Source organism: Ostrea edulis, chromosome 1, assembly GCF_947568905.1.
Source record: "Ostrea edulis chromosome 1, xbOstEdul1.1, whole genome shotgun sequence".
Taxonomy (NCBI): Eukaryota; Metazoa; Mollusca; class Bivalvia; order Ostreida; family Ostreidae; genus Ostrea; species Ostrea edulis.
Window position 1 is genome coordinate 43,928,019 of NC_079164.1, and position 11,650 is coordinate 43,939,668.

The window sequence follows — 11,650 nt, forward strand, 5'->3', positions numbered from 1 at the left end:
GCAAGCGTTATTGGTAACCATAAAGAACTATATAAAGCAAACCATTTAGAAATCTTCATCTCTTTATATCGAAACTTATTTTTCTTGCATTTGGTCCTTCACTCTATAATTCATTCTGACAGGTTAAAGGGACATGGATACGATTAAAGCTGAAAATTTTCAAAAACTTTTAATGTTTAGAGTGCTTAACTAAGGTATTTCAAATAGTCTGCAAAAATTTTAATGTCAGTCGTCAAGGTACATGGGAGATATAGAGCTCACAATTCTTTGTTATGTAAACAAGGCTCGTGCCATGTTTTTGTTTACATAGGTTGAATATACTGGTAAAAGTTTCGTTTAAAGCAGATTTTTTAAAATTTAAAAGTTAATTCTGAACACAATTAAATAGTTTCTAGTGTTTGGTACATCTCATTTTCGTTTAAACATGCTATTTTCTATTAATTAATCTATATGTGAACAAAAACATGGCATGAGCCTTGTTTACATAATAAAGAATTGCGAGTGGCTGTATCTCACTTGTAACTCAACAACTGTTATTCAAATTTTGGTTGACCATTAGAAATGCTTTAGTTAGGCATTGTAAACAGTGAAAATAAAAAAAATTAAATTTCTTATATTCCATTCCATCAGTTAATATCCCATTTTATAAAGTAGCTGTCATTTCTAAAGAAATAAAAATAACTCAAATACAAAATGTATTTAGTTATAAAAACGTGAAGATAACGAACAGTAATCAATATCATAAATAAAGGAACGCTATTTGCAAAACAACAAAAGTATATGATATTTTTTAAAATTGTGTTTTGCATTTTCCAACATTTTGCCCAGCCTTGGCGAGGAAGATGGTCTAATCATAGTTACTAAAACTCATAACGCTAGTTGAAGTTTGTTATAAACAAATGGAAAAAATATGAATACATGTGATACTTACATGTATTATCAATACCATATTTATACGATTCTTTATTTTTAAAAAGATAGCAGATGAGAATTTTTTTTAATGAATACAATAAAGCATATAACAAGGAGAAAATAAAAACGACAAACTTTGATTATTTGAAAAGACCAGTTAAATTGTCTCCTTTGACAATTTTTCATGCGATAATGATAAATCAAGGCATAATTTTGAATTAATTTTCAGTGCAATATACCTGCATGATAACTAACAAATAAATGAAGATTTGAATCGTAATCTGGCACAAAAGTACATATATTCTATCAAAATCGACTACCGTATCAACCATACCTGAGCAAAATAATAAATTGGCTCCAATTATCCAGATAAAAACCACGCTGCTCAGCATCTGCTCAAATATAAAATTCATGTTTTAAAAAATGCTTTTGTCTTTCTATCCATGATATCACTGCAAGTGCCCCTGAATTTTCTAATTTAATTTGCCCTAATGATTAAAATAAAACAACTGTTTCAGAATTATTTTGGTTTCCCGCACCGCGATGTATTCCATACTAGCCATAAAATACTTGAAATACAAATGCATTTTTTACTTTCTTTGTTGGATCAAGCTTTGTAATACTACTCTGTAATCTTTCTTAATTAGAGTAAATACCGTTGATCTCCTTCGATGTTTCTATTTGAATTGAGTAAAGAAACGGAATAGTCATTGAACTATCATTTTACAGCAAGTGTGTTGATCAATATATGTACCAAATATAAATAAATGGACAATAATTGTCTTTAATCTCATGATATGGGGATTATGGATAACAGATACCGCAGTATTTATTTTAACGAAGTTCAAGCTGTGTTTAAATGTGTGCTGAGCTGTATTCCAAAAATTCGCTCAAAAATCAATTTCAGGCCCATTTTCCGTATTACATTAGTCTCGTGCACGCGACCTGGAGAATTTTTTACAACAACATTAGACGCATTTCTCTTTTTAGTTAACTTGTTTAAAACTCTCAGAAAGCACTTAAGATTATTTTCTGATTGGTTGTAAACGTCTTTCATCACTTCAATTAAATATCATATTGATTGAATATTGTTTAACGTCCCTCTCGAGAATCTTTCACTCATATGGAGACGTTACCATTGCCAGTGAAGGGCTGCAAAATTTAGGCCTATGCTCGACGTTTACGGTCTTTGAGCAGGGAGGGGTCTTTATCGTGCCACACCTGCTGCAACACGAAACTTCGGTTTTTGCGGTCTCATCTGAAGGACCGTCCCATTTAGTCGCCTCTTACGATATGCAAGGGGTACTGAGGAGCTATTCTAACCTGGATCCCCACGACACAATATCATATTGAATTGAACTTGTACCACAATTCAGACGCGAGATATGGACGTAGACCAAATAAATGCAGTTTTAGTTTGCAATTCGATTTAGACACAATGGAAGCAACCTCTTTAAGTGAATGAACAGATGTCATTTCACTCGAAAAACATTCGAAACTCCTATTTTTGTCTTCAAAATTAAAGGGACATGGACACAATTTGAGCTGAAAATTTTCAAATTTCATTTTTAATGTTTAGAATGCTTAACTAAGGTGTTTCTAATGCTCAACAAAAATTTGAGTGTCAGTTGTCAAGGTACGTGGAAGATACAGAGCTCACAATTCTTTGTTATGTAAACAAGGCTCGTGCCATGTTTTGTTTACATAGATTGAATACATTAGTAAAAGTTTCGTTTAAAGCAGATTTATTCAATTTATAAGTTAATTCTGAACACAGTTAAATAGTTTCTAGTGTTTGGCACATCTCAATTTGTTTTAAACGTGTAATTTTCAAAAAAGAAACCCCTGTAAAGAAATGGGAATTTATTATATAGGGCTCACGACGGGTGTGACCGGTCAACAGGGGATGCTTACTCCTCCTAGGCACCTGATCCCACCTCTGGTGTGTCCAGGGGTCCGTGTTGCCCAACCATCTATTTTGTATTGCTTATAGGACTTATGAGATTGATCACTGTTCGTTATCTTCACCTTGCATGTTTACGCTTGCCATGTCTTAAAAGGGGCATGAACACGGTTAGAGCTGACAATTTTCAAATTTTATTTTTCCATTTTAACTGTTTGCAATGCTTAACTAAAGCACTTCTAATGGTCAACCAAAATTTGAACAGCAGTTGTTGAGTTACAAGTGAGATACAGCACTCGCAATTCTTTGTAATGTAAACAAGGCTCGTGCCATGTTTTTCCCAATAACATAGTTATAACTGTTGATATCCATAGAGACGCCATTTCATTGCTACTCCCCGTGAGTTCTTGCGGAAAGCACAAAGAAGTTAGTTACCTTGTGTTTCAGGATGTTTTCCTTAATGCTATGTAAACAATATTTTCGACAAATCATTCAAATTGATTCGCATACAACGATTCTACATTGTACTTATAACGCTTCACTTGGGGGAAATCCAACAATTAGATTAAAAGCAATAGAAACCGAATATTTATAATTATACTAAGCCAGCTGAAGAGCCAAACTCATACACTCCCTATCAAAACTAGCTTGTGTCTGCTTACTCCTCCTAGACACCTGATCTCACCTCTGGTGTGTCCAGGGGTCCGTGTTTGCCCAACTCTCTATTTTGTCTTGCTTATAAGAATTATTAGATTGATCACTGTTCGTTATCTTCAACTTTCATGTAGACATTGTCATAATATTCATAATACGTGCAGTAATGGATGTACGATTTGTACGCTCCGTCAAAACCTGTGATAGTACGCAGAATAATCAAGTAAAATTCAAACCTAAGACTTCGGTAGTGATTCTTCCTTCTCCAAACGTTCGGCATCTAGATATGACCTTAGAAACGGAGGTCCCATGAAAGGTGAAGATAACGAACAGTGATCAATCTCATAACTCCTACAAGCAATACAAAATAGATAGTTGGGCAAACACGGACCCCTGGACACACCAGAGGTGGGATCAGGTGCCTAGGAGGAGTAAGCATCCCCTGTCGACCGGTCACACCCGCCGTGAGCCCTATATCCTGTTCAGGTAAACGGAGGTATCCGCAGTCAAAATCAGTGTGCCAAGAACGGCTTAACAATCGGTATGAAACAAGTCAGACAGCATTTGACCCAATGATAGGTTGTATTGACGAACTAGATCGCTATAACGACCATAGCATTTGCAAAATGCTGACTTCAATCGATACTGTTGAAACCCCTGTACCATCAACTTGTTTGTCAGTAGCTTACCTCGATTTAAAAACTGACTATACGCAGAACAAACTCTTGCATATCGAATCAGTTGAGATATATAAACACCATATGCAGGTGATAATGGAATATTGCTACATAAATATGGGAAGTTGACAATGGAGAAGCTGAAATCATCCCGTTTGTCATACAGTTGAGTAGTCAATTTGCCGTTAATGTCTACTTTCAATAAAATATCTAAGTATGAAGCAGAAGTGGACGACTCTGTGGTGTCCTTTATTTCTAGCTCACAGGGATATATCAAATCGACATATGAATGAAAGTTATTATTGTTAATAGACAAAACGTCATCGATATATCGATTTTTTCTTCTCACGTAGAAGTTTTTGTATAAATTCTGCTTCATATGAATATAGAAACAGGTCAGATAACAAAGGAGCACAATTCGTGCCCATGGGAATTCCAACAGACTATTGGAAGACCTGATCACCAAAGACCACGAAGATATTGTCAATGAGGAACTCTTAGCATATTATTTATTTCAACTTCAGAGAACTTGTGCGTGGAATCAGAGTGCTGTTTAACAAAGTAAGTTTTTGAATGACTGATAACTAGATATGAATATTTCCGTTTTCCATTTTTGTTGAAGAAGCAACTGTCTATGATGTCAAAAAGTATAGTCTTTAATTTATCGAGAGGAATGGTCGTGTATAGTGTTGAAAAGTCATAGGTTTTATTGTTATTGATTTGGGAAAAATTCTGCGATTTCAAGTTTACTAAAAGTTCTTTAGAATTTCTTAGAATCCACATTTGATTAACACCACTTCTGGCATATGTAGTCGCACAGTAAGTTTGAAGTTTCTCCTTCACAGCTGTTAATATTTTCGTGAGGAGCAAAGATAGGGGCTTGGTAGAGCACTTACTGTATCCAGCAATGTATCTTTGTAAGGGGTTTTATGTAGTTTAGGAATCCAATATAGGTATGGTAACTCATTTTCATTCGATCCATTGACTAGGATATTAAATGTGTCTAAAACTGAAGCATGGTTTTGAAGAACTTCATCTTTTGAAAGGACAGTTGGAGTATAAGTACGATTACCAAAAGTGGAATTAATGCCAAGTTCGTTGAAAATACAATTGTAATAATGAGCCTTACAAACAAAGACAATGTTGTTACTAGCTTTGTCAGCTGGAACCAAAACATATTCCTCATATAACCTATCTAATTCTTTTATCACTTCTGGTTTACTAAACACAGAAGGATAGATGGTACGTACTTTTGTTTTCATATGTCTAATGCGGGATTTTAACATTCCTCTTATGCTTTTAACCCATTCTGACAATGTATCAAATTCTTCTTTTTCATATTTAGCCCATCGTCTAGCATAATCTTCGACAGAATTCATAACAGAGATTAAGTTCTGTCGCCAATTAAAAGACCCAGGTTCTCTGTATTTAGGACCATGTCGCAGAAATACCAAACGCTCGGCATCTAGATATGACCTTAGAAACGGAGGTCTCATATCGCAGAAATGCCAAACGCTCGGCATTTAGATATGATTATGAATACTTACACTTGCCAATGTGTTTCCTTATAAGATAATACTAACGAAATTGACATTCAATTTTTGAGGACATGAAGTCGGTCACGTTATTGTGTATGTATACAATCACCGCCTCAAAAGTATTTGGGTCAATTATACAAGGTAATTTTACCTGCTTCTTGCTTATACAATGTATACAATGATATAACAACTAAAAATTAAAACACACATCATAATATCTATAGTTTATTTTGTTAATAGACAAGAATTTCTTTAATTGATAACATTTCAGAAATGTTATTAAACATACCGTTTTGTTGTTTTATTTTGAATACCGTCTGCAACTAAAACTGCAATTTTTGCAATATGGTGAATTCATACGGTGACTTTTGATATTGGAAGTGAAGAAACGGAGACAGATTTCGTCATTATGCCCATTTAATTCAGGTACGTGTTTCATTGAAATATTTAGCTGAAAGCTGATCTCTCTCCCTCCCTCCCGATCTCTCTCTCGATCTCTCTCTCTCTCTCGATCTCTCTCTCTCTCTCTCTCTCTCTCTCTCCATCCAAAGTTGGGGATTTGCATGGAATATCAAGATCTTTTCATTGAATAATCGATCCCTATGGCGAGGAGTGCCCCGCCCCCTCTTTGATAGGCAATATGACAGGTACTGTTATTTCTCTCGGTGCTTTGTACAATACATGTATATGAGAAAAATAACTCTCTCTGCTTGAGATCGAAATCAGCCAATGAAAGGTACATGTTGTATTTAATGTCTACGAATCGTTAACTCATGCATAATTTAGACAGTTCTTTTATACAGCAGATATATACATGTAATATATAATCATCAGAAGTCCTGTTATTTTTTTTTTTTTTTTTTTTTTTGTTCGGGGTTTTTTGGGGGGGTGGGTTGGGTGGGTAAATATACATATATGAACACAAAACAAACAACAATATGTGCACTCTTATTAGGTATTGTTGATATATTCTTGAAATCGATTTTCTTGAACGAATATATAATAATCAACACACCTGTGAAATGGAAGAATTTTTCGCAATTTCTCTAAACGTAAATATAATTTTCACTTGACATTTCACTGAAATGGAGAACAGAGGATATCCGATTACTCCATTTGCGATTCTTTATAGAGACATATCCTCTGAATGTTCATTGTTGGATAGTGCCAATGCCAATGCGAAACGAGAGGCCCATGGGCCACGTCGCTCACCTGAGTCACCTTGGCCTTTATCTGAAGACTTTCCATATATATATTTGCATGTAAAACCTTAGTCCTTATTGTAGCCCCAACCTACCCCTGGAGACCGTATGATTATACCCCCCCCCCCCAAACGAAGTTTGGGGGGGTATACTGGAATCACTTTGTCCGTCTGTCTGTCCGTTTGTCCGTAGACGCAATTTGTCCGAAGTTTATTTCTAATACCGCTGGACATATTTCATTCAAACTTTATGCACATCTTCTGTATATTATGTAGTTGTGCATCTCCTATTTTCATTGAAATATTTTAACAGTTATAGAAGTTACGCACATTTTCTTTTCATTTTGCGCACTTTGTCCAGAGTTTAATTCTAATACCGTTGAACAGGTTTGATTCAAACTTTATTATCTTATATATATAATGTAGTTGTGCATCTTCTATTTTCATTGAAATATTTTAACAGTTATGGAAGTTACGGACATTTTCTGATTCACATTGATTGCCCTGTAGATAATGTGAAAATATCCAATGTGCTTGCATTAAATATTTCCCATCATCTTATATGCCCCGCGGGGGGTATTAGTCCCATTAGGACAGTTCTAGTTTTTACAAACTTGAATCTGTACTATGTCAGAAAGCTTGCATGTAAATGTCAACTTATTTGTCCCAATGGCTCTTGAGAAGAATGTTTTTAAAGGTTTTCTCTATTTATTCCCATGTAAAAACTTGGTCCCCTATTGTGACCCCAACCTACTCTCGGGGCCATGATTTGAACAAACTTATATTTCCAATATATGTCAGGAAGATTTCATGTAAATCTTAGCTCTTCTGACTTACTGGTTCTTGAAAAGATTTTTAAAGACTTTCCCTATATATTTCTATGTAAAACTTTGATCCCCTATTGTGGCCCCAACCTACCCCCGGCGGCCATGATTTGAATAAACTTGCATCTGCACTATGTCAGGAAGATTTCATATAAATTTCAGCTCTTCTGGTCCAGTGGTTCTTAAGAAGAAGATTTTTAACTGACCCTACCCTATTCTTTTATTTTTGTGATTATCTCCTCTTTGAAGGGGCCATGGCCCTTCATTTGAACGAACTTGAAAGCCCTTTACCCAAGGATGCTTTTGACCAAATTTGATTGAAATTGACCAGTGGTTCTGGAGAAGAAGATGGAAATGTGAAAAGTTTACAACGCCGACAGACAACGGACAAATTTTGATCAGAAAAGCTCACTTGAGCCTTTGGCTCAGGTGAGCTAAAAAGTAGTGAGGTGGTTTCTATTGCATTCAATCAAAAAAGTTACATGGATATACTTACTAAAGACAGTTTCTAAATGTTTGATTTGATATCCATAAATAAACCATTGATCATTTTCTCAAACCCAAATATTTCCATTGTTCGCAATGTAAAGGACTAAGTGTGGCCTACAACGTCAATAAGCAGGTATATCTTTTGGCCCTAATTGACTTACTCGGTCGAAGTTACGTCCAAGACTTGGGTCTCTTTATGAAACGGGACCCTGTTGCTAAGTTAAAAGATCAGGGCTCCCTGAATCTCGGGCCTTTTAAAGTGGGCGATTCCAGTTCGTTATTTTTAACTAATTGTATATTCATATCAGCAGCAATGCCATGTTCTACTTCGACAATAGTTGAAACAAGAACTCGTAGTGGAATTTTGTTTAAGATGGTCTTTGTAGTGCACTGCATCGTGCTGGGGTTGATGAGACTAGGATGAATTGTGCTGGGGATCATGAGACTAGGATGAATTGAGATAATCCATGTTAGTTCATAATCTCAGGTGAAAGAGATGTGGCTTTGCGAAATGAAAAACGGTGATCGTTAGGATTAAAGGAAGTTTTGTTAACGTCGAAAATTAATTGGATGAATATGTCCTCTCGAGTTTAAGAAATAGGGACTAGCCCATACCATAAGAGATATACAGAGTCTTAATTTTATTCTAGACATCTCAGAAACGATCAATGATGTAATATACATTTAAGAAATACAATATTCAGAATAATGAAAGGAGTCAATTGAAACTAACAAAGGTCTTGAATGTTGCGCAATAAGGGGCTCTGTGATCTCGAGATCGTTCAGGTGATGGATCTTGTAAATAAAAAACATTTTGACAAGTATGAGAGAATTGAATAAGGCTAACAATAAAGACACATTTCTCTGCTCGGGAAATGGAATATCGTTTCGCAAGCATTTATTCAAAATTTCATTTTTTTTAAAAATGAGATCCACAGTAAGGTCTGTGGTATACATACAAGGAAAACAATTTTGTTATCAACTCTTAAACTTCTGACTCATCCTTATTATGATCTGTCCTGTGTAAGTTTAAAATTGAAGGTTTTTTCACAAGTTTTTATTTTGTTTTTGCATGTTTTAAATTGGTTTTGTATGGATATATTTGGTCAAAACTTTATGCTAAAGCTATATATTAGAATATAAAATCATGATTATATTATATATTGATAACGTTGAATATCTTTCTATCAGGTATTATCCCTGGGGTTTTTTATTTTCAAAACTTTTGGGAATTTTTTTGTTTGGCGTTAAATTTATTGGAAGAGCTCATATGCCCGTATTTCACAAATTTCATCTGCGTAAGATCGGTCTCTTATATCCAATGGTTCTCCATTGGTGTCATGAAAAGAATTCCTAATAGACAGCTATGCACTACAACTAAACCCTCGGGCTTGGCTATAGGAATTACAAGGCATAATTTTAACTTATACAGTCTTCAGTTACACAATTTATTTCTAAGAGAAATTTATGAACATAGTTATAAATAACGCACATTCAAGTAAATGTATAATTATCTGTTATTTCAAATATATCAAAGAGAACCCTACCTTCAGTTCGAATAATCTCGGTAATTTGATATTTCATGCATGTTACATGACTTGCTATTTTGTCCAGAAGCAATATTTGTATCAAGTTTGCTTTCAGCGGTGTCTAACTGTATGATAATTAAGATCGATAGCATGCAAATACAGGTAATCTTTCTTTCGCAATAAAACTCCATTGTAAGTATTGACTACTATTAATCAAGAATATTTAAACTCTTGAAAAGTTATAAGAAGCCACTTATACAGGTAGGTACATGTACACTTATACAAAACACTGGAAAGTTCTTCTAACACTAGGTGTACTGTATAGGATTTTTGCTATTGACATTCAATTCAATTAAAATAAAAGCTGGGTATTAGTCTTTATATTAAAGATATATGTATCGTACCAAACAGTATGTTTCCGATGTTGGAAAGCAGGCAAAAATTTAGTCAATATGATAAACTATGAAAAATAATATCTGACAATTTTGACAAATTGTATACAATAATTGCTGGGCTATTCAATGCAAGGAGAAAACTGATTTTCTGAAGCATATTTGTGAAGGAGTGGAGTTGATCGTGGATGTGTGCAAGCACGTGGGGAAAAATGCCATTAGAAACATCATGTGAGAAGAGGATTTCGTTGTAGTCGAAATGAAATTTAACTTCCCTTACATTGCTCAGAGTGGTTTCTTTACTCTGTTTCCCATAAGATTGGCTTTTATCCATGAATGAAAGGTGAAGATAACGAATAGTGATCAATCTCATAACTCCTATAAGCAATACAAAATAGAGAGTAGGACAAACACGGACCCCTGGATATACCAGAGGTAGGATCAGGTGACTAGGAGGAGTAAGCATCTCATGTCGACCGGTCACACCCTCTGTGAGCCCTATATCTTGATCAAGTAAACGGAGTTATCCGTAGTCAAAACCAGTGTGTCAAGAACAGCCTAATAATTGGTATAAAACACGTCAGACAGCATTTGACCCAATGTTAGGTTGTATTGGCAAACTATATCGTTATAACAACCATGGCATTTGCGACATGCTGACTTTAAACCAAACTTTTGAAACCTCTGCACCATAAACTTGTTTGGCAATAGCCTGCTTCGATTTAAAAACTGACTATACGGAGAGCAAGCTCTTGTGTATCGAATCAGTTGAGAGATATAAACACTATATGCAGGTGATAATGGAATATTGCTATATAAATATGGGAAGTTGACGATGGAGAAGCTGAAATCATCCCGTTTCTCATAAAGTTGAGTTGTTAGTTTGCCAAATGTGTCCCGATAACAGCCAGCAGGCTGTTTGCTCTCTAAATTCAGCTTGTGGCGTCATGTGATCATGAATATTCTTAAATGGGGCGTTCATTATCATAATTGTTTTTTAATCAGATCGGTTGAATTGCATAAATTAATTCAGTTTCATAGCTAAATCTGAATACTACAGATATCACGAAAAGGAGAAAATAACGAGTGATCAATCTCATAACTCATATCAAGGTGAAGATAACGACAGTGATCAATCTCATAACTCCTATAAAGGTGAAGATAACGAACAGTAATCCATCTCATAACTCCTATAAAGGTGAAGATAACGAACAATGATCAATCTCATAACTCATATCAAGGTGAAGATAACGAACAATGATCCATCTCATAACTCCTATAAAGGTGAAGATAACGAACAATGATCCATCTCATAACTCCTATAAAGGTGAAGATAACGACAGTGATCAATCTCATAACTCCTATAAAGGTGAAGATAACGAACAGTAATCAATCTCATAACTCCTATAAAGGTGAAGACAACGAACAGTGATCAATCTCATAACTCCTATAAAGGTGAAGATAACGAACAATGATCAATCTCATAACTCCTATAAAGGTGAATATAACGAACAATGATCAATCTCATAAC

At 35.0% G+C, this 11,650-nt stretch overlaps 1 protein-coding gene across 2 annotated transcripts in view; it reads right to left on the reverse strand.

Moving 5' to 3' along the window:
• Positions 1–9,851, reverse strand: part of LOC125653974 (uncharacterized) — a 26,501-nt gene extending 16,650 nt beyond the window's left edge. Inside the window, exons 1-2 of one of the 2 annotated variants that reach the window (XM_048883676.2) lie at positions 9,746–9,851; positions 1,247–1,304 (exon numbers count right to left, since the gene is read on the reverse strand). In XM_048883676.2, the coding sequence (XP_048739633.2) occupies positions 1,247–1,304 (58 nt within the window). In that variant the 5' untranslated portion in view covers positions 9,746–9,851. Of the gene's footprint in view, positions 1–1,246; positions 1,409–9,745 lie in introns of those variants that run through there. The other variant, XM_048883669.2, reaches the window with a different exon arrangement.
• Between the last annotated feature and the right edge of the window lie 1,799 nt (positions 9,852–11,650).